This window comes from Alosa sapidissima, chromosome 4, assembly GCF_018492685.1.
Source record: "Alosa sapidissima isolate fAloSap1 chromosome 4, fAloSap1.pri, whole genome shotgun sequence".
Lineage (NCBI taxonomy): Eukaryota > Metazoa > Chordata > Actinopteri > Clupeiformes > Clupeidae > Alosa > Alosa sapidissima.
In genome coordinates, this window is record NC_055960.1 from 38,141,862 (window position 1) to 38,169,738 (window position 27,877).

Here is a 27,877-nt window from a genome sequence, read left to right on the forward strand (position 1 = left end):
ACTGAATCTGCTGCTCACGCATGGGCTCTGTGTAGAGGAATCTCCCCTTAGCCAATCACACTGCTGACAGATCTCCCCTTAGCCAATCACACTGCTGACAGATCTCCCCTTAGCCAATCACACTGCTGACAGATCTCCTCTTAGCCAATCACACTGCTGACAGATCTGCCCTTAGCCAATCACACTGCTGACAGATCTCCTCTTAGCCAATCAGATTCTGCTGAAAAGAGAGTGGCTCTGGCACGTGTAACAGTTGATCAATAAAAATAGTCTATTACTAACAACCGTGTGCTGGTTTGACTACTCTATCGTCACTTCCATTCTCTAAACACTCAGCAGGGCAACCTACAGCATACCACTCACACAGGTCATGAGGTCATCACATACCACTCACACAGGTCATGAGGTCATCACATACGACTCACACAGGTCATGAGGTCATCACATACGACTCACACAGGTCATGAGGTCATACACACAGGTCATGAGGTCATCACATACGACTCACACAGGTCATGAGGTCATCACATACGACTCACACAGGTCATGAGGTCATCACATACGACTCACACAGGTCTCGACACCAACACATATGATTCACATGAGTCATGACGTCAGCACGGTTCACATGAATCATGAATTCATGTGAATCATGATGGAACAGACATTCGCCATTGACTGTGATGGCGTTTTAGACGTCCTGCTCTCAACAATAGAAACTCACACCATCTCTGGGGGAGGATTTATAATTTGAGAACTTTCAAACATATACAGAAATATACAAAATATTCATAAAATGTACAGATTCAGGTTTAGGTCCCGTGTTAAGGAGCGCTCCTCCTGTCATAGGTCCAGTGTTGAGGTCTTAAGGAGCGCTCATAGGTCCAGTGTACACCTCCTGTCACAGGGGGGTGAGTGTGTGATGGGGAGGTAAGGCTGAGGGACGTAGCCAGGGGGCTCTTGCCCTGGGTAGGGGCATGAGAGGTGGTCGGGGTATTTACCCTGAGGAGGGGTAAAAGAATACTGATGGATTTTGGTCTTTGGCTCAAACTGCTGCTGGACCCATATCACACTGGTGGTGTTCCAATGCTTCCATATGTCCAGCTACTGGTGGTGTTCCAATGCTTCCATATGTCCAGCTACTTCTCATCGTCATCAGAGTCATCTGTGAGAAGGGAGACACACACACATCATTAACCCCCAGCACAGGCATAAAGCAGACATAACACACACACGCTGCCCTGCCACCACACACATATGACATAACACACACACACACACACACTGCCTCTCTTACCGCGGAACAGCAGTGGGGAGGTGCAGCGTAGCTCCCTGATCTTCTGCTGGAACAGGGCGTCCATCTCCCTCTGCAGCGTGCCCACCTGTGGCGGCTGCCCCACGGGCACCTTGGAGGGCAGGCTGCTCAGGTCCACGCTGTCCAGGCTGCCCCCGCTGCTGGAGTCGTTGTCGCCCAGCAGGGCGGCGCTGTTGAGACCGGTGCCAGGCGAGCGCGGGGAGCAGTAGCCAATGCGCTGCTCCGGGAGGGAGTGCTGCCACTGCAGCGAGGGGCGGGAGGGGGGTCGTGGGGTAGCGGGTGGTTGGGGGGGTCGCCGTGGGACACTTTTGGACCGCCTCTCCGTGAAGGAGGGGGTGGGGGGAGTGGGGGGCGGTTTGCGGGCCACTGCCCTCCTGACGGGCACCGGGCTGGGCGGGATGGGGGGCAGGTGCATGCGGTTCCTGCTCATGAGCTCGGGGGAGTTGTAGAGCATCATGGCGGGAATGTCGATGGGGTCCGTCTGTGTGCTCTGGTCACTGTATGTCACCTGCCTCACAGGGGCGACAGGAACCTGGGGAACCACTGCAGGAACCTGAGGAACCACTGCAGGAACCATGGGAACCTGGGGAACCACTGCAGGAACCATGGGAACCTGGGGAACCAGGGTAGGAACCTGGGGAACCTGAGGAACCACTGCAGGAGCCAGGGGAACCACTACAGGAACCTGTGGACTCACTGCAGGAGCCAGGGGAACCTGGGGAACCAGGGCAGGAACCTGGGGAATCCAAGGAGCCACTGCAGGAACCTGTGGACTCACTGCAGGATCCAGGGGAACCCAAGGAGCACCTGCAGGAACCAGGGGAACCTGAGGAACCACTGCAGGTTGGGGTTGTAGAGGCGGGGGAAGTGCAGCCTCCTCTTCCCGGCTTGGCTGGTTCTGCCAGGGCAGATCCAGAGGGTCCAGCACCCGGGCCTGACTGGGTTCTGGTCGCTGGTCTACAGGCTTCACAGCTGTCTCAGCAAGGAGTGGGGCTTCCTGATCAATCTGTTCTAATGCCCGGGCCACCAGATTGGGTTCTGGCGGTTGGTTTAGTTGTTCTACAGCCTTAGGTTCTAGTACTTGGTTTACAGGTTCTAAAGGTTTTGGTGCTAGTGGTAGGCTAACAGGTTTGGGTTCTAACGGTGGCTTTACCGGTTCTAAAGTTCTGCTTTCTGGGAGTTGGTCTATAGGTTCTACAGCTAGCATCTCGGGAGGTTCTAAAGCAGTTTCTGGTTTGTGTTCTGATAGCTCATCTTTTGGTTGCAAATGTCTGTTATCCAGAGGTTGGCCTGTTGGTTCTAAAGACCTAGCTCCTGTTTCTGATAGCTCATCTATTGGTTGCAGTGTTCTAGTTTCTACAGGTTGGCCTTTTGGTTCTAATACTCTAGTGTCTGGTTTGAGTCCTCTGTTTTCATCTATTTGTTGTAAAGATCTGTTCTCAGTCCTGGGTTCTGGTGGCTGGTCAAACAAATCTCTGGTCTCTACATCAGGTTCTGATGGCTTCAGAAGATGGGAAGGTTCTGAAATTATGTTTTCTGCATTGGGTTCTGGTTCCTGGTCTATTGGTTCCAATACTGCCAACTGCCGTCGGAACCGTGGGGGAACTTCTAGTGGATGAGGAACCATTAGGTTCCACTTGTTCTGTGGTGTTGGTAGAATGGGCACCGGTATCTCAAGCTTGGTGTCCATCTGTAGTTCTGATGACTGTAAGAATGCAGGATCCCGACTAGGTTTTGGCGGAGGTTCCTTTTCTAGAACAGCACCCTCCACTATGACCTGCGGAGAACCATCCGAGCGCTCAGAGGACGTGCTCTCCTGCTTGCTGAGGGACTGGCGACGGATCCTGAAGGGCGGCGTCTGGACCTCTGGTTCGGACGTGTCCTCGCTGCCCCAGTTGATGTAGCCGTAGGTGATATCGATAGAGCTCGCCTCGGACGACATGCGGCTCCGGGGACCTGAGGACCACAACACAAAAGCTCACTCTCAGCAGACCTACAGTAACCCCCTCAGCAGACCTACAGTAACCCCCTCAGCAGACCTAACCCCCTCAGCAGACCTACAGTAACCCCCTCAGCAGACCTAACCCTAACCCTCAGCAGACCTAACCCCCTCAGCAGACCTACAGTAACCCCCTCAGCAGACCTAACCCTAACCCCCTCAGCAGACCTACAGTAACCCCCTCAGCAGACCTAACCCCCTCAGCAGACCTACAGTAACCCCCTCAGCAGACCTAACCCTAACCCCCTCAGCAGACCTACAGTAACCCCCTCAGCAGACCTAACCCCCTCAGCAGACCTACAGTAACCCCCTCAGCAGACCTAACCCTCTCAGCAGACCTAACCCCCTCAGCAGACCCTCACTCTCAGCAGACCTAACCCTAACTCTAACCCTCTCATTAGACCTAACCCTAACCCTCAGCAGACCTAACCCTAACCCTCAGCAGACCTAACCCTAAGCCTAACCCCCTCAGCAGACCTAACCCTCTCAGCAGACCTAACCCCCTGAGCAGACCCTCACTCTCAGCAGACCTAACCCTAACCCTCAGCAGACCTAACCCTAACCCTCAGCAGACCCTCCTCACTCTCAGCAGGGCCACCTCTCTCCCTCTCACCCTCTTGAGTTCCTATAGTGGAAATGGGTCAACTGTGTCCAAAGCAGGCAGAATAACTACTGGCAACACAAAACTACAGCGGGAATCGAACCCAAATCGACTGACTGTCAGTTAGTGTCGTTGCCACTGCTCCACCATGGCCAGAAACATATTCTTATTTACAAAATGATGGTGTCGTCGCCACTGCTCCACCATGCCCAGAAACATATTCTTATTTACAAAATGATGGTGTCGTCGCCACTGCTCCACCATGCCCAGAAACATATTCTTAGTTACAAAATGATACACTTCCTGACAGCATGTAAATGTGCAGCCCTGGTTGAGACAGCTGATTGGTGTTCCGTACGCACCCCTGTGCCTCTCGAGCGGCTCCTGGAAGTAGACCCTCTGCGCACGGCGTGGGGGCTCGCTCTGCGGTCCCCGGGAGAGGGTCGGCCCTCGGCTGCCCTGGGAGCTCACGTCATCGTCCGAGAAGGGCTTGGAGAGGGACGTCTCCGACAACACCTTCTTCCCCTTGCCCATGTTGCCTGGGGCATGAGATGCCTTGTGCAGAAATTTCTTCACGGCGTTGCTCTTGCTCTGCATCACAGGCAAATACAGCTCACATCATCATTTCAATAGGATTTCAGCACTGTCATGTTAATGCTAAGGCTACATGCTAATATTGTTACAGCACTATTTTGCTTTAGGTCTTGCTACTTTGCTACAGCGTTCCCTTAGGGTTAGCGTTAGCACTACTTTGCTACAGCATTACCTTAGGGTTATCGTTAGCACTACTTTGCTACAGCATTACCTTAGGGTTATCGTTAGCACTACTTTGCTACAGCGTTACCTTAGGGTTATCGTTAGCACTACTTTGCTACAGCGTTACCTTAGGGTGAGTGTTAGTGCTACATTGCTACAGCGCTTTGCTACTTTACCATTAGAGTTATAACTAGCTTGTTTACCATTAGAGTTATAACTAGCTTGTTATAGGGCTAGCTTTAGCACTACTCTGCTACAGAGAAATGTTAGGGTTAAGCTTATAAAATAAATAAGTAAAATGTTAGGGTTAGGCTTATAAAATAAAAAAGTAAAATTTTAGGGTTAGGCTTATAAAATAAATAAGTAAAATTTTAGGGTTAGGCTTATAACTGGTTTGTTATAGGGTTAGCGTTAGCACTACTTTGCTACAGCGCTACTTTGTTACAGGACTAATTTGTCTCAGTGTTACTTTGCTATCTCACTGTGTTTGATAAACTTGCCTTGCCACTAATGTCAGAGATTGCAATATGAACAAAGATGGAGGCCTCCTCCACGCCTTCCAGATACACATGCCGATAACCTTCCACACAGGAATGAAGCAGCACACATAAATCACATATTAGCCTACGAATAGACAACATAATTTTTCATTATATAAATCACATTTTAGCCCACGAATAGACAACATAACTTTTCATTTCCAATGGTTCCAAAACAAAAAAATGCAGTCAGGGTGAATGGATCATCATATTCATTATGGATCTCCAGAAGATCTGACGTCACTTTTGTGTCAAGTAATCTCAACCTCAATGTGGTAACTAGTGGACTGGCTATGAATACCTGGCAGCATGCTGTTAAAGGCTATGGTCCTCTGGCCGATGAAGTCTCGGCCAATGGGGTCGTGATCCCAGACGGTGAAGCGTACCAGGGCGATCTGAGGCAGGTGGACGCTGAACAGCAGAGTCTCCTCCCACATGGGGTTGAAACCTGTCAATCAACAGGCACATTGACAACGTGGCCAATGCACAGTAGTACATTTTGGGGGACTTGGACTTGGATTGCCGGTCTGTGGATACCAGGGTGGGCGTGTCTATGTCTGTGGATACCAGGGTGGGCGTGTCTATGGATACCAGGGTGGGCGTGTCTATGTCTGTGGATACCAGGGGGGCGTGTCTGTGGATACCAGGGGGGGCGTGTCTGTGGATACCAGGGGGGCGTGTCTGTGGATACAAGGGGGGGGGTGGGATCAGGAGAGGGCCGCCAGTCAGAGTGCAACCGAGGTCCTCGTAGGCACGTCAGGCCCATATGTATAGTGCATACATGCATAGATCACTAAGTGTGGAACCGGGGTCCTTGTAGGCACGTTGGGCCCATACATACAGTACATGCATAGATCACAAAGGTGTGTTGGGCCCATATGTATAGATAGATCACTAAGTGTGAAACTACAGTGAGCTTCCTCTCACCATTATCGTCCACCACTCGCGTCTGAGTCTTTTGGCAGTCCACTGGAAGGCCGATGATCTCCACCTCAACAAACGGATCTATAATCTGACAACAAATACACATTATGAGCTTATATTAACAAGCAGTGTGTTTGTGTGTGTGTGTATGTGTGAGTATGTGTGTGTGCGTGTGAGTATGTATGTGTGTGTATGTGTGTGTGTGTGTCACCTCTCCCCTGTCCCCCAACATGGAGTGCTTGGGTTTCTGTGTGTGTGTGTGTGAGTATGTGTGTGTGTGAGTATGTGTGTATGTGTGTGTGTGTGTGTGTGTGTGTGTGTGTCACCTCTCCCCTGTCCCCCAGCATGGAGTCCTTGGGTTTGTGTGTGTGTGTGTCACCTCTCCCCTGTCCCCCAGCATGGAGTCCTTGGGTTTGTGTGTGTGTGTGTGTGTGTGTGTGTGTGTGTGTGTGTGTCACCTCTCCCCTGTCCCCCAGCATGGAGTCCTTGGGTTTGGGAAGCTGCTGCCCACTGATGATCTTCAGCATCAGCTGCTTCTTCTTGCGTCCTGGCAACGGATCGTCCAGCGAGGGGTCAAAGGCACCTGGACACAGCAGTACCCATGAACAACACACACTTACACACACACACATACACACACACACACACACAGCACACACACACACACACACACACACACACACTCTCTCTCTCTCTCTCTCTCACACACACACACACACAAGACTCTATGCTGGGGGATAGGGGAGACCAAATTCACAGCACCAATGAGAAATACTCAAGATGTATACAAGATGTGCACACACACACACAGACACATTCACAGCACCAAACACACACACGCTAACATACACATGCTAAAACACAAAAAACGTGACTCAAACACACCCTGCTGAACCCGTACCCAACACACACATTCCTCTGAACCGGACACAGACCTTTACACATGCACCTGGGTTTCAGGACGTACACACACACACACACACACACATTCCTCTGAACCAGACACACACCTTTACACATGCACTTGGGTTTCAGGACGAATCCACAGTTGCCGTTGGCAGCAAACTTGGCCCTGTTGAGCTCCAGACTACGACCATCAGTCTGGTAATTCAAAGCGACTGTAGAAACACACACACACACACACACACACATGGAAATGATGGATGTATTGATTGATTAATTGGCAGACTAATTGATTGATTGATTGTTTAATAGAGTACTGAAGCCATGACGTAGTGTTGCCATGGCAACAATAGAGTACCGAAGCCATGGCGTAGTGTTGCTAAACGGGCAACAATAGAGTACTGAAGCCATGACGTAGCGTTGCCAAGGCAGCAATTTCACTGGATCTAAACAAACCAATCTAACCATTGAAATCACCATTAGCAGTGGCTTTCTTAATCTATTTCAATAATTTTACAAAGTTTCTAAGATGTTAGTATATTTTTTTACACTGTAGGAATCACATACTACAACATATATTCATGCCAACACGATCAAATTCGTGACTACAGAGTTTTATTTTAGCATGGGTTTCCTCCGTAAAAGAGACCTGCATGTAACTTCACAGCATGCGGTTAAAATCCTTAATTTCACGGACGTTTTTTGGCTTTATTTTTTAAGAAAAAAAAAAAAAACTCTTAACTCATTGAGTGCCAAAAACGTAATATTAAGTTTTTAGCTTTTTTTTTAATTACGAAACTAGACACTCTAACACACCTTATATGTGATTTTGGGAACTCTGTGATGAATGGAAATGAAATATATGACGATCGAAAACTCATGAAAACGCACAATCTGGACATTTTATCTGGACATTTTATCATAACTCGGTTGCCGCTTTGGGTTGAATCAGTGACGTATGCACGTCAGTGATGCATGCACGACAAAACCAGGCCATTTTCGTAGGTCTATCACTAGGTGTCAGTCTCGCCAGGTCTCGCTGATCACTTCCCGGAAAGTTTACAGGCAACACTTCATATTTCATGAAAGACGTTATATCTCCATTTCTAGAAAAAAAACAGCGATTTTGATGACAAATTAGCCACTGTTTAGCTTGGGATTTCTGAGGAACAGAGGCGTGTAGAAATACACGGTTTGCACCCAGCTTAAAGTCTCACCTTTTAAACGAGCCATTGTATGTGTTCATAGCTATAACACAGAATATGCTGTGGCTGTACAAAAATCATCAACAATGGTCTAGATTGCTGGCACTCTAGGACAAAGCTTCCGAAAACAGCTTGGCATTCAATGAGTTAACAGCCGCCAGTCTTTCAGAAGACGTGAAATATCCACTGGAATTTGGTTTCTTTATATTACCCCTGCCAGGGAATCCGTGTTATGTGGGTAAGCTGCTGCCTAGCAGGTAAAGCGCGTTTAAATGGCTATAGCCTACATTTAAAACAATTTATTAGCTAGAAATGATGCCACATGTCTACATTCAATGCTATTTAAGACACTTCGAAAGTTTGTTTAGATCCAGTGATTCTGCAGTCATGGAAACGCTACATCAGACTTCGGGACTCTATTGTTTGGGAGACTAATTGATTGGTTGACGGAGAGGTTGGTCGGTTGATTGATTGGCACATGCCCTTACCCATGTGGCAGCCGCAGTTCCAGTACGGCTGGGGGTTGAAGTTGCTGGAGTCCACTCTGAAGTTGGAGGGGTACACCCTGAGCAGCTGCCGCTGGTTGAACCGCACCAGCTGACCCGGCTTCAGCGCCACAATCTGATTGGTTATGCTCTCGTTCAGGGAGGACACCTGCCAGCTGCTCATGTAGGCTACAGCCAACCACAGACACGGATACACATTATCAGCCAATCAGAAGAGAGGCACACGCCCAGTTGATTATGTTCGGCTGTTCTTCTTTTTTTTTTAAGGCTTTTTTTTAAGTATATTTTTTTTGGGCTTTTTTGGCTTTATTGAACAGGACAGGAAGTAAGTGGGAGAGAGAGATGGGGTAGGAATCGGGAAATGACCGCAGGTCGGATTTGAAACTTGGTCCCCGTGGGTACTCAGACCCGTACATGGTACGGGCGCTGCAGCCTGCTGCGCCTCAGCGCCCCCCTATGTTCTATGGCTGTTCAACAGCGTTTGCCAGGGTTGATTGGTTTGGTCTGATCCCCAGCTATATAGTGATGCATAGTTTGCCAGAGTTGATTGGTTTGGTCTGATCCCTCACCTTGTGTTTCTATGTCATGGACCCGCACTGATTTGGTGTACTTGACCAGGTCAGAGAGAGCGCGGGAGAGCCTCATGGTCTTCCTCTTCCTGCAACAGGGAAGTGAGACAGGTTTACTTCCTCCGCTTGGACATTGTGTGTGTGTGTGACCCACACGTTTAACCACCGGGACCTCTTATGCGAATTCCATCACAGCATATAGAGAAATAAATACTTTTTCCCGTAACACCGAAGCCCTGTGACTTCTTTATGTTACCTTTTCATATGTTTTGAAATGAATTCGTAACAGTGTGTGTGTGCGTGCGTGCGTGCGTGCGTGTGTGTCTGCGTGTGTGTGTGTGTGTGTGCGTGCGTGCGTGCATGCGTGCGTGCGTGCGTGTGTGTCTGCGTGTGTGTGTGTGTGTGTCTGGGTGTGTGTGTGTGTGTGTGTGTGTGTGCGTGCGTGCGTGCGTGTGTGTGTGTGCCTGCGTGTGTGTGTGTGTACATGCGGTACATGGCGACTGCCTCCTACCTGCCGTAGTTCACGTCCTGCTTGCGTGAGGTGGGTTTGTTCTGCTCAGGGTCCGTGTCGGAATCCTCCAGGATGTTTTTCTTCTTGCTCCGCCTCTTTTTCTGAAACCCAACAGTACAGTGACCCAACAGTACACTGACCCAACAGTACAGTGACCCAACAGTACAGTGACCCAACAGTACACTGACCCAACAGTACACTGACCCAACAGTACAGTCACCCAACAGTACACTGACCCATCAGTACAGTGACCCAACAGTACACTGACCCATCAGTACAGTGACCCAACAGTACAGTGACCCAACAATACACTGACCCATCAGTACAGTCACCCAACAGTACACTGACCCAACAGTACACTGACCCAACAATACACTGACCCAACAATACACTGACCCAACAGTACACTAACCCAACAATACACTGATCCAACACTACACTGACCCAACAGTAAAGTGACCCAACAGTACAGTGACCCAACAATACACTGACCCAACAGTACACTGACCCAACAGTACAGTGACCCAAAAGTACAGAGAGAGAATGTGAGCAAGAGAGAGAGAGAGGGAGAGAAAGAGAGACACTAAAAGTACAGAAAGAGACACTAAAGAGAGTACACTAAAATACCCAAAACTTAGGAAAACCATGACAATGTACAGACTCAGTGAGCACAGTCTCTCCATAGAAAAAGGCAGACACAGGCAGACCTGGCTGCCCAGAGAGGAGAGGCTATGCTCACACTGCAGCTTGGGGGCTGTGGAGACAGAGCTGCACTTCTTGACAGAATGTCCGAAATATGATGAAATTCGAACATTGTCATTCAGTAAACTAAATTCAATCCTCCCTGAGTTTCGAACTTTGACAAATGAGGGTAAATTGCCTTACATCCTCGGAGAGAACGAGGATGTGGCCATTGTGGCTGCAAAATTTGTAGCAGCCTGCCATGACCTGAGGGACCGCCAGTGAGGCCACAGCCATACACAATAATAGGATTGTTATTATTATTAGAATTGTCTCTTAACTTTTATGTCTTACTTAATTTACAGTTCACGTACATGTACAATTTACATTATTTTATTTATATTTTTGTGTACATGTAATTGAGCTTTGCCAATAATGTTATTGAAATGTTCATGCCAATAAAGCTTTCTTGAATTGAATTGAATTGAGAGAGAGAGAGAAAGAAAGAAAGAGTCTTACCTTGCGTCGGAAGCTGCCCATAAATGACCTTCTGAGGAACCTGCTGGCCTTCGACTCCTGAGGAGCAGCTGAGCCATTCACACTCTTCACACACACACACACACACACAAACACACACACACTTATAAAACTGCATGTACAGTTACATAAAATCATGGCGACCATACAATCCATTTAACCAGACTCGATTTATGACCCCTGCCCTGTAAACTTGGACTCAGTTAGCCTGCCTCAAATGGACTGTTCAATTAGATGATTACTGTGATCTGGCAAAGGATCATGGGGATCTAGGTTCCACTCGTACCGTCTCCATGACATGATTTTGACAACGCTACATCATGGCTTCAGTACTCTTTGGCAGTTACTCTTTAGAGTTAGAAAAAAACGATAGTTAGGAGTTCCTTTTTTCAAGAATTAAATTGTTTTGAGTTAGTTTGAGTGTTTGGGTTTACAGTGTGTGTTTCTTCCGCACCTGTGTGTGTGTGTGTGTGTGTGTGTGTGTGTGTGTGTGTGTGTGTGTCAGTGACGATTCTAGACATTTTCAACAAAGGTGGCCCTAGTGGGGCACTGATTAATTCAAGGGTGGCATGAGGCAAAACATCCAGATAAACAGAAACAGGCTCAAGATGTTAAATTAGCACAAATACATTAGGAAAACCATGCACTAAACACCATACTCATCAATTGAAGGACAAAGATAAAATGCATTTGTATAAAATGCAGAACCACATAAACCAATATATTAAATATAAGTTGTCGATCAATGGGTTATGCTGTGCTAAAACAAATTCCATCATGGGGACATTAAAATATATTCTATTCTATTATATGGCTATCTATGGCCATCTATTTTTGTAGCTGTTAAAATAATTTGACCTGCTTTTTTTGTCTGAGCTGGCAAAGAGCTATAACAAAGTCATCCAAAATTAACAAACACCTCTCAACAAAATGCTTAAAATCCTTTTGTATGAAATATGAATGAAATAAACACCAATTAAAGACTAACCTTAATCTAATCATTAATTTACATTTATGCTACAGACCCCAAGGCTCAATCCCATTTGTCATCCTTCCCCTAGCCTACCCTTCCCCTTGTCCCTCGAAACAGAGTGGCAGTACATAGGGATGAGGATATTCCCCTTGGATATAGGACACCACTAGCCTATAGGGGACAGCTGGGACGATCAAAACACTTTTTAATTAAACGTTATTTACAAAGAGACCACACCGAAAGTTAATATTTTGTCACTAGCAATAACTTACATCCGTCTTTTGTCAAATACAATTGGAAGTGGAACGTGCGCAATGTTTCATTTATCCCTCCTGGTCGGGACGAATAAAACAGGCATGGGGGACGAAAGAAACATACAGTTTAGCCTAAACTACGTAAACTTCCCAAAATGTAAATATTTCACAACAAATCCTTCACTGGTTGAATGGTCACCAGAATTCATATCGCTACCTGTAGCCTAGCCTATGCGACGAGTGTTTATAATGAGTGAGCTTGATGAACAGTACAGTAGACCTGCATCATTGTATGAAACATGACAAAAACATGAAACATGACATATTACATAGAACTGTAAATCATCTGATTTTAATATTTACAAATATCTAGGCTATATTTAACATTTTATGTTTTATTTGGCCTGCTATGAAATGTAAAGCCCAAAGTTGGAGACATGTAGACATTTGCTGCAAATTCAAAACCAGATTACTCTGGAATGGCTATCTGTACAGGGGGATGCTTTACACCTTTGTGTTCGGTAAGGTCCGCTGTTTATTCTGATATATGGTTTGTTATGTATTGTTTGTATATGGGAAGAGTTCGCAAAGCATTCCACCGAGATGAATGGGTAGGGAGATGGGTGCAGAACTGTATAATAATATGATTAAATTAAAGTTACTTTTCTCGCGAACCGTTTACCACAGCAACTAGTGACTAACATCGTTTAAAAGCTGAGAAAAAGCTCTTTCATGTGATGTGATAGGCTACATGTAATGTCGCGAGTTCGCGAGTTCTACTTCGTGAGTACGGTAGTTCAACAGAGGGTGAATTTGGACACTCTTTCTTTCTTGCTGTGCGCTGTCACTTTCTCCACTGCATAAAAGACTAAATTAATTTGTGCTGTGAAGGCTAAGATTATTTTGACAGGCCATAGGTTAAATGAAAATCGCTATTAGTCAGATACAAAGAATATTGAAAGAAGGGGGCACCAAGGTCACAGTAGCCTGTGAACCTTCAATTTTCAAACCTTGATTAGGACAATATTATCATTAAACGCTTTTAGGCCCACAGTTAACACTTAATGACCTAGCTAATGTTGGCTGGGTAGGCTAGGTAAAATAAGCAGGTAGGAAAGTTAGTCTAGGATGACATGATTCAACAGACGCAACTTCTGTGTGTGATTAGATAAATAGGCACTGGCAGATGCGATAGGTAAATAGATATCTTTGCGTGTTAGCACAAGCAGTAGCCTGTAGGCCCAAACTCACATGCTAAAAACAATAAGTCATGTATAATAGCAAGCATGTTTGCCACTTTCCTACATCTGTCTGATCCTTCAAACTAGCGCTGCAAGTGCATCAAGAAAGGTCCTGCCTTAGACCGTCATAATGGCCAACCGTAGACTAGAATTCTGGAGTGGCACCTGGTTGGCCAATCGAATTTCAAGGGTGGCCTGTGCCACCCCGAGCCACCCCTCTGGCTCTGCCTCTGGTGTGTGTGTATATGAGTGTGTGTGTGTCTGTGTGTGTATATGAGTGTGTGTGTGTGTGTGTGTGTGTGAACAGTGTGAATGGCTCACCTGTCCGTTCATCTGAGGCTCCTCCTCTTCCTCCTCCTCTTCCTCGCCACTAGACTCGTCCGATACGTCTCCCTCTTCAGCGCTCGGGTCCAGGTTCGCCGGAAGCTTCTTACCCTGATGGACAGACAGCACGATCATACACACACACACACACTGCCCTGCCACCCCACAGCACAGTAATATACAGCATGGCACACTAACGCTGATGGACAGCACAGTAATATACAGCACGGCACACTAACCCTGATGGACAGCACAGTAACACACACACACACACTAACCCTGATGGACAGCACAGTAACACACACACACACACACACACTAACCCTGATGGACAGCACAGTAATATACACCACGGCACACTAACCCTGAAAATAGATTGTTCCCATTGTGGGTGTTTAACGTTTTGGTTTGGAGTATGTGGACGGTTCTGGTGGCGTTACCTTGACCAGGACCTTGCCCTTGAGCAGCTCTGGGCATGGCTGGCGCTTGGTGGTCTCGTTGGCGTTGATGTTGGACAGGTCCAGTTTGTCCTGCAGCACCTCGATGAGGTACTGGGCCATCTTCTTCTGCTGCGGCACGGTGCAGTGGTTCTCGATGGACAGGATCACTGGGTACCTGACAAGCGGCGCAGGCACCGTTAGTCACACAGAGCACCGTCGCACGATAATCATCATTTTCATTTATTTATTTATTCATAAGGACAACAAACAAACATCAACGTTTCTGTAATGTGCTAGTGTTTCCCAGCCGGCTAATGTTCAATGTCTAGATAATACAGAAGGGTCACTGGGCTATCTCGCCCCAATCCGCACAACCCCAACTTGAACAAAATACCTTCAGGCTCAGTCCCTGTCTCAGTCATTGCAAGCACCTCATGCTTAATCACCTCTAACCACACTATGTGAATACTGTTTTAGACTTGATTTAGATTTAGTGTTTATAATTTGTATTTTAGTATGGTCTTTATCTTCTACTGTCCTAATTGCTTAGTTGTGTTTTTTATATTATATACTTTTATTACTTTTTCTGCTGTTAGTGAATGTTGTGTGTATGATGTCTGTATGCTACTGAGACCATGAATTTTCCCTTGGGGATCAATAAAGTATCTATCTATCTATCTATCATTCATCAACAATCTTGAAATGCTTCATGTTTACATTGCTATACATGAATACATCACTCCAGAGGTATAGAGGTCAAAGTTAGATAGATAGGAAGATACCTTATTGATCCCCAAGGGGTTTTACACAATATCCGGTGCCTTATCCAGTGTATCTGGTGTAAGGTCTGGTGTAATATCTGGTGTAATGTCCATATTTGTCTAATTGAGTTTCTGGGTTTATGCTCCCGCTCTAGCAGGGCCAGGAGTTGTGCAGGGGAGAGGAGAGCGCCACCTACTGGCTTTTCAGGAAGGCATATTTATTAATAGTCTCCACGATGTCCTTGAAGAGGATCTTGGAGGTGAGTGTGTATCCGTGATGGACGATAGGCTCCCCGTCAGGACCGTCCCAACAGTCCACTAAACACACACACACACACACATTAGAAGGGAAAGTGGACTGTGCACATGTGCACACACACACACACTCACACACACATACACACATACACTCACACACACACACACACACAGTACACACACAAACATACATACATAAATCAGGGCTATCAGGCTCATAGATAGTATGAACTAGTATGGATAGTAAATACACATGGACACAGAGGGTAGAGGGAAAGAGCACACACACACACACACACACACACACACACACACACACACACAGATCAGGGTATGGATCTCATACACACACTCACACTCACTCACATTTACACACTCACTCTCACACTCACACACACACACACACACTTACCCTCGACGCATCTGCAGCCGGTCTGCAGGACGTAGGCGTACATGTCTACGCGGGACTGCGAGAGGAACTGATCTCCAGTCAGGTACGTGTTGTGGGAGGAGGAGATGTAGTAGTTGCACAGGGGCTGTGTCATGTCCTGGGTCACCTGGTAGTGCTCCGGGTTAAAGATGTCCCCCGCCGGACTACGCATGTAGTTAGTGAAGCCTGAGGGGACCAGGGAGAGTGAACACACATGCACACACACACACACACAAATAGGCATGCACACAGCCCTCCCCCATGCGACACACACACACACACACACACACACACACACACACACACACACACACACACACACACACACACACAAACATGGGCACTAACTTTGAGGCGACCAGAGAGAGTTACTGTAACACAGACACACACGGACACACACACACAGCCATGCAAACAAACCTACCCCATGCCACACTAACACTGTGATGACGAGGAACATATTGAAACAGAGTTTTAAACACCATGCTGCCCAGTTGTTGAAGAGGACAATCATCTCTTCATGTCTTCATAACTTCTACTTTTACGTCTTCAGAACTTCCACATTCACCTTTTCCTGATTCCTGCTGTTGTGGAAAACAGAAAAGTAGTTCACTCACCGTCTATGCCCAGGACCATGTCATCTACGTTCTGAGGGTTTGGTTCAAAAAGGGTTATGATTTCTTGGCAATGTTCCCGTGTCACATTGAACATCTGTGAACAAACAGCATAGAAAACACATTAAATCCCTATATGAGATACATGTTCAACTAGAGGGGTAAATATTTAGATCTTTGAAGTGTTTTTCTGCCACAGGGGTTTGTTATACCCCCGCTAAGAAAGACAGAAATAAGGAATGGTGGTTAAGGAGCTGGGCTAGCCTGCAGTAGTGTAGTGGTTAAGGAGCTGGGCTAGCCTGCAGTAGTGTAGTGGTTAAGGAGCTGGGCTAGCCTGCAGCAGCCTGTAGGGCGGTGGTAGTGTAGTGGTTAAGGAGCTGGGCTAGCGTGCAGTAGTGTAGTGGTTAAGGAGCTGGGCTAGCCTGCAGTAGTGTAGTGGTTAAGGAGCTGGGCTACCCTAATTCTCGTTATTAAGGTGCTATTCTGGCCACGCCCACTTAGAGCTCCTCTCAGGGAGATACTAGTCTGGCACTAACATTTCCATCAATATCATTTGTGTGTCCCGAGTCCGGACAAAAACCTTTCGGGACGCTAAAATGTCCCAGTTTACACCAACCAACCACTATGAAAGCGTCCCATTTGTCAGCGATTACATAGCCGACATGGTCTTATTATAGCCTAATCATTAACTAAACCTATGTAGAAAGACTATAGCCTAAAGCGTCCAGCATATGATATGATTTCGACAATGTGTGTGTGTGTGTATCAGGGTAATCTTTGCAGCCAACGTTACAATGTATCTTTGTAAACATTGTTGCAATGCCTCTTTATATCTGCCTCATGTTAACGGTTATATTGCTATGCTACTACAATGCCAAGAGAAAGACATCATTCTCAATAACCTATGGCTGTGAGTTAAATGTTTTCATGCATGTCTGGATAATGGGTGAGGAATGTTCAGGAGACAAACAACGGACTAAACATGTGTGTTTAAGGCATTGTGCCGGCTATTCTCTAGCTGAAAGTGCGCAGAGCTTGTGCGTTTACTTAACAATATTTAATAATTTTCCCCAAACCCCCTGTAAGTTTTGAGCTAAACGTAAAATTGAGCCTAATGTCTGTGTCTGTCTGACCTGGTGCATGTTCACGTTAAAGGTGTGTGCATGCACGCGCACTACAGTCACAAGCAAAGTGTCCCGATTTTAGTTCCAAGAAATCTGGTCACTCTTTCGGCTATAGCATAGCTAATGCTAAAAGAACCTGAGAGTGCAGTGAGAGGCTAGCATAGCTAATGCTAAAAGAACCTGTGAGCGCAGTGAGAAGTTAGCATAGCTAATGCTTAAAGAACCTGAGAGTACAGTGAGAGGCTAGCATAGCTAATGCTAAAGAAGTCAGTGGAGAGTGCCGTGAGAGGCTAGCATAGCTAATGCTAAAAGAATCGGTGGAGATTGAAGTGAGAGGCTAGCATAGCTAATGCTAAAAGAACCTGAGAGTGCAGTGAGAGGCTAGCATAGCTAATTCTAAAAGAGTTCATGGAGAGTGCTGTGAGAGGCTAGCATAGCTACTGCTGAAAGAGGCAGTGGAAAGTGCAGTGAGAGGCTAGCATAGCTAATGCTGAAAGAGTCAGTGGAGAGTGCAGTGAGAGGCTAGCATAGCTAATGCTAAAGAAGTCAGTGGAGAGTGCAGTGAGAGGCTAGCATAGCTAATGCTAAAAGAGTCAGTGGAGAGTGCAGTGAGAGGCTAGCATAGCTAATGCTAAAAGAGTCAGTGGAGAGTGCCGTGAGAGGCTAGCATAGCTAATGCTAAAAGAGTCAGTGGAGATTGCAGTGAGAGGCTAGCATGGCTAATGCTAAAAGAGTCAGTGGAGAGTGCCGTGAGAGGCTAGCATAGCTAATGCTAAAAGAACCTGAGAGTGCAGTGAGAGGCTAGCATAGCTAATTCTAAAAGAGTTCATGGAGAGTGCCGTGAGAGGCTAGCATAGCTACTGCTAAAAGAGTCAGTGGAGAGTGCAGTGAAAGTCTAGCATAGCTAACGCTAAAAGAGGCAGTGGAGAGTGCAGTGAAAGGCCGAGCATAGCTAACGCTAAAAGAGGAAGCGGAGAGTGCAGTGAGAGGCTAGCATAGCTAAGGCTAAAAGAGGCAGTGGAGAGTGCAGTGAGAGGCCGAGCACCAGCCCTTCTGACCTTCTGCTCGGCCTCCAGGAAGCGCTGCAGGTCTCTCAGGTCCATGTACTCCTTCTGGTGGCTGTAGGACAGCAAGAGAATGTAGAGGTCTCGTCGTGTGGACATCATTTTATAGAAGGCACAGAACTCCTCGAAGGCCAGAGAACCTTCATTATCATCTGTGTCTGCTTCCTAAAGGAGGCGGAGCACACACAGTCACACACCAAAAATTTAATTTATAATGGTCTTAAAAAGGTCTTAAAAAGTCTTAAATTTAACTTGTTGAAACCTGCAGAAACCCTGTAGGCCTACAGGTCGATGCAGCAATCTCAGTCATGTTTACAGAGTGGAATAAAATACCTACAGTGTTAAACTATCTGCATCAACACACCATATGCATGCTGAAATATGGGCATGTTGACAAGTTATATTAAATGTGTTGATGGCAAGCAGTTCAAAATAAATGCATGAATGTGCATCATGGACATTGTTAACTTAAGTAGGTGGTAGGTGAATTTAGCTCATAAAATGGTTTATCTTTTACAAAATATCTTCAGAAAGTTAACGCATTTAGACTGGCATTCAAACAAACAACAAACACTTGTTAACAAACTGAAGCCCAGTTTGTTTGGACACTCTCTGTAACTCCAGCTCCAAACAGCGGTCTGTTGGAGGACTCGGACACACACACACACACACACACACACACACAGGGGCTGGATTATTGGAGTCCTGCGTGTTCAACACACACAGAAGTACACGCGTGCCATCTGCTCCCTCAGCACCATATGGCCAGTCTACAGGACGCCTTCACACTAGCGTACACACACGCAGCTAAACACACACACACAGCTCACGAAAACACACACACACACAGCTCATTAAAACACACCAACACACACACACACATCCGCACTGACATCCACATGGAGAGGAGGCCACATTCACACACATGCAGCTCACGATAACATACACACACACATTGACACCCACACGAGAGGAGGCCATACACACACACACACTGACACCTGCATGAGAGGATGCGATATACACACACGCACCTCACGATAACACACACAAGGCTCACAATAACACACACAAACCTCATGATAACACATACAAACCTACAGTACATACACATGGTTTACACACACCACACGCTACACAAATGTGTCGCTTACAAACACATACTGTACACAGACACATGTGCAAAGACATACACACATATCCATGCATAAACATGGAGTGTCAAACACACATACTGTACACACACACACACATCTGTGTTCCTGACGTTTAACACTGTAGGTATTTTATTCCACTCTGTAAACATGACTGAGATTGCTGCATTGACCTGTAGGCCTACAGGGTTTCTGCAGGTTTCAACAAGTTAAATTTAAGACTTTTTAAGACTGACGATTATGAGGATTTACTGATTACTCCTTATGGTACACACACCACACAACCCAAAAACTCAGTCAGATCAGATTGCTTAAGGTTAACATGCAATGCTAAATCCATTCAGACCAATATTTTAAAACGACATGGGATATTGCCACAGAGTATACTTACTCTTTGCCTATGTGTGTACTTATTAGTCAAGTTTTGGCCACTCACACTCCCACACACACAAACATACACACACACACACACACGAAAGGGCTGTGCTATGGCAACGTTGTGTTGTTCCTACATGTCAGCCAATCAGCATTCGGTGCATGTTCATTTGATGCCCACCTCACAATAATATAAGCTGAAATGTGTGTCATTTGATGCCCTCGTCACAATAATATAAGCTGAAATGTGTGTCATTTGATGCCCACCTCACAATAATATAAGCTGAAATGTGTCATTTGATGCCCTCGTCACAATAATATAAGCTGAAATGTGTGTCATTTGATGCCCTCGTCACAATAATATAAGCTGAAATGTGTGTCATTTGATGCCCTCGTCACAATAATATAAGCTGAAATGTGTGTCATTTGATGCCCTCGTCACAATAATATAAGCTGAAATGTGTGTCATTTGATGCCCTCGTCACAATAATATAAGCTGAAATGTGTGTCATTTGATGCCCTCGTCACAATAATATAAGCTGAAATGTGTGTTTTGTTATAAAAGCTGAAGTGTGTGTTTTGTTATAAAAGCTGAAGTGTGTGTTTTGTTATATAAGCTGAAATGTGTGTTTTGTTATATAAGCTGAAATGTGTGTTTTGTTATAAAAGCTGAAGTGTGTGTTTTGTTATAAAAGCTGAAGTGTGTGTCTTGTTATAAAAGCTGAAGTGTGTGTTTTGTTATAAAAGCTGAAGTGTGTGTTTTGTTATAAAAGCTGAAGTGTGTGTTTTGTTATAAAAGCACAAGTGTGTGTTTTGTTATAAAAGCTGAAGTGTGTGTTTTGTTATATAAGCTGAAGTGTGTGTTTTGTTATAAAAGCTGAAGTGTGTGTTTTGTTATAAAAGCTGAAGTGTGTGTTTTGTTATATAAGCTGAAGTGTGTGTTTTGTTATAAAAGCTGAAGTGTGTGTTTTGTTATAAAAGCTGAAGTGTGTGTTTTGTTATATAAGCTGAAGTGTGTGTTTTGTTATAAAAGCTGAAGTGTGTGTTTTGTTATAAAAGCTGAAGTGTGTGTTTTGTTATAGAAGCTGAAATGTGTGTTTTGTTATAAAAGCTGAAGTGTGTGTTTTGTTATAAAAGCTGAAGTGTGTGTTGTGTTATAAAAGCTGAAGTGTGTGTTGTGTTATAAAAGCTGAAGTGTGTGTTGTGTTATAAAAGCTGAAGTGTGTCTTGTTATAAAAGCTGAAGTGTGTGTTGTGTTATAAAAGCTGAAGTGTGTCTTGTTATAAAAGCTGAAGTGTGTGTTGTGTTATAAAAGCTGAAGTGTGTGTTTTGTTATAAAAGCACAAGTGTGTGTTTTGTTATAAAAGCTGAAGTGTGTGTTTTGTTATAAAAGCTGAAGTGTGTGTTGTGTTATAAAAGCACACATGTGTGTTTCCGCTGCCTTTGCTTGAAGGCAAATAAGACAGGTGTACCTGCAGTGATGTCACTAGCTGGAACTCTTTCTGTCTCTCTCTCTCTCCCCCTCCCTCTCTCTCTCACACACACACACACACACACACACATACACACATATTACCTGGAACATCTCCTTGACCTTCTCTCTGGGCAGGTTGACGTTGAGCTTGTGCAGGAGCTGTAGCACTTCCCCGATGCTCAGGTTCCCGTCACCATTTTTATCGGCCTCTGTGAATGTCTGACGCAGCCATGTGCACAGCGAGTCAAGGACAAACTACCAGAGAGAGAGCGTTCTAGAAAGGATCTGGATCTGGTATAGATCTGGCCCTGATTCAACTGTTGCAACTTTTTCTTTATAGTGAGAAAACAACAAGCCACACAGATATACCACTGAGATGCAGGAACGAGGCCCATTCACCAATGCTAAAGTAGCTGGTCACCAATGCTAAAGTAGCCCGGTCACCAATGCTAAAGTAGCCCCAATGCTAAAGTAGCCTGGTCACCAATGCTAAAGTAGCCTAGTCACCAATGCTAAAATAGCCTGGTCACCAATGCTAAAATAGCCCCAATGCTAAAGCAGCCTGGTCACCAATGCTAAAATAGCCCCAATGCTAAAATAGCCTGGTCACCAATGCTAAAATAGCCCCAATGCTAAAGCAGCCTGGTCACCAATGCTAAAATAGCCCCAATGCTAAAGTAGCCTGGTCACCAATGCTAAAGTAGCCCGGTCACCAATGCTAAAGTAGCCTGGTCACCAATGCTAAAATAGCCTAGTCACTAATGCTAAAGTAGCCTAGTCACCAATGCTAAAGTAGCCTAGTCACTAATGCTAAAGTAGCCTAGTCACCAATGCTATAAAGTAGCCTAGTCACCAATGCTAAAGTAGCCTGGTCACCAATGCTAAAATAGCCTAGTCACTAATGCTAAAGTAGCCTAGTCACCAATGCTAAAGTAGCCTAGTCACTAATGCTAAAGTAGCCTAGTCACCAATGCTATAAAGTAGCCTAGTCACTAATGCTATAAAGTAGCCTAGTCACCAATACTAAAGTAGCCTAGTCACCAATGCTAAAGTCACCAATGCTAAAGTAGCCTGGTCACCAATGCTAAAGTAGCCTGGTCACCAATGCTAAAATAGCCCAGTCACCAATGCTAAAGAAGACTGGTCACCAATGCTAAAGTAGCCTATTCACCAATGCTAAAGAAGACTGGTCACCAATAGACCTCTGAAGTTCGCCTACAAAAAAGCTGCCATCTTTGACATCCGGTATCTGGCGATTTTTCCTATGGGAAAATAACATGGGGATTTTGAATTATCGCACCTGTTAAAGAAGCCCTATGCAACAATTTTAGCAAAAATTACCTTAATTATGCAGGTTGAGAGTCGTTCCGATGGTTCTACAACACTTTTTGGGTCGTTTGGTGGGTGCTTCTTCTCCCCCTAGTGCTTCTCTCCGGAAAAAACGAATATGCAACTTTCTGGTCGCGGTCCGAACACATCCAGATGTGACTTAGCTTTGTTATGTGGTTTGATAGTCTCTTGAACAATGTGTTTTCTCGACCGTTTTATTGTGAGCCCTGTATATGTTTAGCTTGGTTCCTTGATGGCTAGCTCGCTAGCTAGTAGGGGTTTAGCGCAGCAGTCACTTGCTACCGAGGCTGCAGGGGGAGCTATGTCGTGAAAAATGCGAGCCCAAATCAAGCGAAAACCCAGAAACAGCGAAGGAATAACCAGACCTGCATAGGGCTTCTTTAAACTCTCGCGGGGATGAAAAATTCTGAAATGCAGACGTTTTCCTGAACACACTTTTGTCCTCTGCCTTCGAGTGGATACTGTAATCTCCGGTAAGTGAAGGCGGCACACTTAGATTTTTGCTACCCCAGAGCTAACTTACAAGGATACAAGGAAGTTTATTGTCACATGCATATAGTTACTGGATGTAAGAAATGCAGTGAAATTATGTCTGGTGTTAGCCTATTTGTGCATTTATGGGGGGGGGGGGGTAAAAAGTGCAGTAGAAGAGGGGTTTAGTAGATTAAGTGGCAAGGGCTGCATAAGAAAGGTGGGGGAGGATTGGGATTGGGGGGCACCAACAAGGAGCACTTGCAATGCAACTTGCCATAGGTACTTAGCTTCAATTTACATCCGGCAAAGATGGCCGTTTTGGTTCTTTTTTGTAGGCGAACTTCAGAGGTCTATGCTAAAGTAGCCTAGTCACCAATGCTAAAGTAGCCTAGTCACCAAAGTAGAACTGGTTTCAACAGACTCACCACTGTATCACCTTGTGAAGAAAGTCTGGGTACTCACTCTGGGAAATATTTCCAACCCTAACATTGTAATGGGCGTAGACTTTGCATGAAATTATTAGCCCAGCCTATTTGCTCACATTGATAAGGGATCCCTATTGATCAATGATTCCCCATATTATTTCCTGCTTTGCCTAACCTTTACAAACTGATAATAAACCAAATCGTTGCTACTACTGTTTTGATTGGGAAACTCACGTCTTGCCCTCTCATGGCTGATTGGCCCTCCACCCTGGTGGCTGAGGGAAGCAAACGCATTGTGAGGAGCCAGACTAGTGTCTTGGGAGATAAAATGAGTGGAGACTTTAGGTGGGCTAGGCCAGGCTAATGTGAAAGGGACCTTTCTAGAGATTTCCACTCTAGTCCTTATCCCCAATTCTTCCTGACCCCCCTGCCTGCCCTGAAGGATATTGGTCTCTGGTGCGCTGGCGCTTGGCCAGGCTGTCCTCATCACTGATGCCAGCCAGCAGGTACTTGAGCCCGGTGATCCAGGTGCGTGCATCCTCCGCACTCGACGCCACCAGGTCCAGCGAGTCCATGTGGTCGCCATGGTAGATGCTGAAGCAGCAGTTGGGGTCGTAGTTGTTATGGGCAAAGCGCTGGAAGATCTCTGTCTGTCGGCCCTCACACACCTCATGGATGGAGTCAATGGTGACTAGGACACAAGGAAGGACTCATGAGTCAGTGGTGACTAGGACACAAGGAAGGACACATGGGTCAATGGTGACTAGGGGTGCGTTCGTAAATTGCCACTCCGAACACTTAACTGTTCGCAAATTCGGAATTGTCGTGTATTTAATCAAAGCTTCTCAGAGCGTCCAGAGCGTGTCAGATTGAATTTACGAACGTACCCTAGGACACAAGGAAGGAGACAAAGAAAGACACATGAGCTAATGGTGACTAGGGTTCAAGGAGCAGAGCTCAGACTAAGGAAGGACTCTTGAGCTAATGGTGACTAGGGTTCAAGGAGCAGAGCTCAGAATAAGGAAGGACTCATGAGCTAATGGTGACTAGGGTTCAAGGAGACAAGGAGCAGAGCTCAGAATAAGGAAGGACTCATGAGCTAATGGTGACTAAGGGACGCAGAATCTCAGTAAGTAAAATAGGACAGAGTCGTCAGCGTAAGGACTCATAACTCAGAGTGGAATGATGGAATGAGGAACCAGAGCGGGTGAATAAGAATAAGCAGTGTGTGTGTGTGTGTGTGTGTGTGTGTGTGTGTGTGTGTGTGCTCTCTCTGACTCACTCTTGGCCTTTTCCCGCTTGCGAGAGGGTTTCCAGCGGATGCAGGACCGATGCTCGTCCAGGTAGAAGCTGCGCGTCAGAGTCTTGGATTTCCCCCTCAGCTTCAGCATTAGAGAACCGTCCTGCATTGTACACATACACCTCTCCACTGAGATGGAGGGATAGAGGGAGAGAGGGAGATGGAGAGAGGAGAGAGAAAGAAAGGTGAGTATCTGAGAGCTGTGTTGCATTGTACACATACAGTACATCTCTCCACTGAGATGGAGAGAGAGTAGAGAGACAGAGTCAGAGTGTGTGTGAGTGTGTGTGTGTGTGAGTGTGTGTGTATGGAGAGAAATAAAAGTGAAGAATAGAAGTTGACAGAGGCACACACTCTTGCACCCTGACTCTTAATCCAACACACACTCTTGCACCCTGACTCTTCACCCAGGCCAGTCACACACTCTTGCACTCTGACTCTTAACCCAACAACGCTTCTTTGTTTTCAACAAGTTGGACGTCATGTGTTACTGGTCACCCAATGCCATGCGACATGCTCTTGTCCTTTTGAATAGACGCAGTTAAACTCACTGAGCTAGAAATTATTTGAGATACAGGCCCAAGGGTTCAGCCAAACTGGCTGTTTTTATCAGAATAGAATGTTTTGAAGGACGTCCAAAGGATCTGTTGTCATGGCAATGTTCTTTTCTCTGAGAAACAGAGTTCCACTCTTTGTGAGTCTTAGGGCTGTACGACACACACACACACACACACAAACACACACACACGTCAAGGACATCTCATCTGACCAGAGTAAAACACTCTCTCTCTCTCTCTGTCACACACACACACACGCACACACACACACACCTCAAGGACATCACATTTGAAGTGAGCAACTGTCCCAGTGCAGGAGCATACTGGGTTGTGAAGATGCTGAATGCAGTTGTCTCTGTTCTAGGACCCTGTTTTAACAGAGTGAGCTGGTGCACATGTATCTGTCAGGCTGGACAATGGTGTGCAGGTGGTGTAGGTGGGGGTGCAGGTGAGGGTGGAGGTGTAGGTGAGGGTGGAGGTGTAGGTGGGGGTGCAGGTGTACGGTGCAGGTGATGGTGGAGGTGCAGGTGATGGTGGAGGTGCAGGTGAGGGTGGAGGTGTAGGTGAGGGTGGAGGTGGGGGTGCAGGTGATGGTGGAGGTGCAGGTGATGGTGGAGGTGCAGGTGAGGGTGGAGGTGTAGGTGGGGGTGCAGGTGTACGGTGCAGGTGATGGTGGAGGTGCAGGTGTAGGTGGGGGTGCAGGTGTACGGTGCAGGTGATGGTGGAGGTGCAGGTGAGGGTGGAGGTGTAGGTGGGGGTGCAGGTGTACGGTGCAGGTGATGGTGGAGGTGCAGGTGAGGGTGGAGGTGCAGGTGAGGGTGGAGGTGCAGGTGATGGTGGAGGTGCAGGTGTACGGTGCAGGTGATGGTGGAGGTGCAGGTGAGGGTGGAGGTGTAGGTGGGGGTGCAGGTGTACGGTGCAGGTGAGGGTGGAGGTGCAGGTGAGGGTGGAGGTGCAGGTGAGGGTGGAGGTGTAGGTGGGGGGTAACTCTGGTGGTGGGAGTAGGGAGAATGAAAAATGACCAAACAATATCTGGGCGGTTTTCATCTTTGAAGGTTGTCATGATCTCTCAGGAAGAGTGTGTGGAAGGCTGTGTGTGTTCAGCCAGAGGCTTCCTACTCAAAGAATCCTCCGTGGAAATGTGTGGGGTTAGAACCCTCCATGGAAATGTGTGGGGTTAGTTCCTAACGCCAGTTGTCCTGTAATGTAAGTAACCAACCACATTTTTATCATTTTTAGCCTCATTTTAGAAATTTGTGGGAGATATTTATATTGTTTAATTCAGATTTAAACACAGATTTGCCTATGGCTTCCTATTCACTTGAATAGTAAAATAGCTGCCGAAGTGTCTTACCAAAATGGCCATCAAGTGGGAGGATAAGGGGTTGTAGGCTGCACTGTGGAGTGGCTAGCTGGCTAGCAGGGTTAGTGTTGACTAGCTGGCTAGCAGGGTTAGTGTTGACTAGCTGGCTAGCAGGGTTAGTGTTACTACAATAGGTCTGCACTCTGAACTCTGGCTTGCCGTGTTAGTGCAGTTGTAAAGGTCCGTGGCCTATAGCCTACTGTGTGTAGCTCTTGTTTACTAGAGCAGGGGTTGTGTACTTAACCCCTCTCATCACCTAAGCCCCCACTCTCCCCCTGTTAATCACCTGCTTATCACCTACAACTAACTCCCACTCCACCCCCCATTCCACCTCCCCAGCCACCTTCCTCAGCGCTGGGGAGATTACTTGTGTCCAATTACTACATCATTGCATGACAAGATGTCAATAAGCTGTCACTATGATTATATTACCAGTATTATTATTGTTATTATTATTATTATTATTAGCGGTTCTCTCACACTCTTCCCCCATCACCTGGACAGCGCACCTGGCCTGCACCCTGAGACGTCTGAGGGAAAGTAGGACAGGCGAAGGGTCATGTGATACGCGGCGTCTAATCCCCCAGAATCCCCTGCTGCCCATATGCCTGTGCCTGGTCCAGGCGAGAGCGAGAATCTGCAAGGTGGCAGGCTTCTCATTATCGGACCCGCTGGACTGTGCAGGCCGCTGGGCACGTAATAACAATAAAGGGATTGTCTCTGGATGACATGGGAGCTCACACACACACATACATGTTTATGTGCATGGTACTCATAATCACACACACACACACACACACACACACACGTTTATGTGCATGGAACTCATAATCACACACACACATACATGTTTACATGCATGGTACTCATAATCAC

General features: G+C 46.3%; 1 protein-coding gene across 1 annotated transcript in view; it reads right to left on the reverse strand.

Annotated features, from left to right (window-relative positions):
• Window positions 1–186: 186 nt before the first annotated feature.
• plch2b (phospholipase C, eta 2b) overlaps window positions 187–27,877 on the reverse strand; it is a 29,991-nt gene continuing 2,300 nt past the window's right edge. The window contains exons 2-22 of the mRNA XM_042090218.1: window positions 25,064–25,210; window positions 24,229–24,472; window positions 21,635–21,764; window positions 18,524–18,694; window positions 16,345–16,438; window positions 15,710–15,913; window positions 15,237–15,357; window positions 14,279–14,453; window positions 13,836–13,949; window positions 11,029–11,112; window positions 9,829–9,929; window positions 9,318–9,406; window positions 8,731–8,916; window positions 7,145–7,252; window positions 6,593–6,717; window positions 6,138–6,222; window positions 5,512–5,658; window positions 5,172–5,251; window positions 4,278–4,506; window positions 1,298–3,271; window positions 187–1,165 (exon numbers count right to left, since the gene is read on the reverse strand). Coding sequence (XP_041946152.1) covers window positions 1,140–1,165; window positions 1,298–3,271; window positions 4,278–4,506; window positions 5,172–5,251; window positions 5,512–5,658; window positions 6,138–6,222; window positions 6,593–6,717; window positions 7,145–7,252; window positions 8,731–8,916; window positions 9,318–9,406; window positions 9,829–9,929; window positions 11,029–11,112; window positions 13,836–13,949; window positions 14,279–14,453; window positions 15,237–15,357; window positions 15,710–15,913; window positions 16,345–16,438; window positions 18,524–18,694; window positions 21,635–21,764; window positions 24,229–24,472; window positions 25,064–25,210 — 4,634 coding nt within the window. The 3' untranslated portion in view covers window positions 187–1,139. The remainder of the gene's footprint in view (window positions 1,166–1,297; window positions 3,272–4,277; window positions 4,507–5,171; window positions 5,252–5,511; window positions 5,659–6,137; window positions 6,223–6,592; window positions 6,718–7,144; window positions 7,253–8,730; window positions 8,917–9,317; window positions 9,407–9,828; window positions 9,930–11,028; window positions 11,113–13,835; window positions 13,950–14,278; window positions 14,454–15,236; window positions 15,358–15,709; window positions 15,914–16,344; window positions 16,439–18,523; window positions 18,695–21,634; window positions 21,765–24,228; window positions 24,473–25,063; window positions 25,211–27,877) is intronic.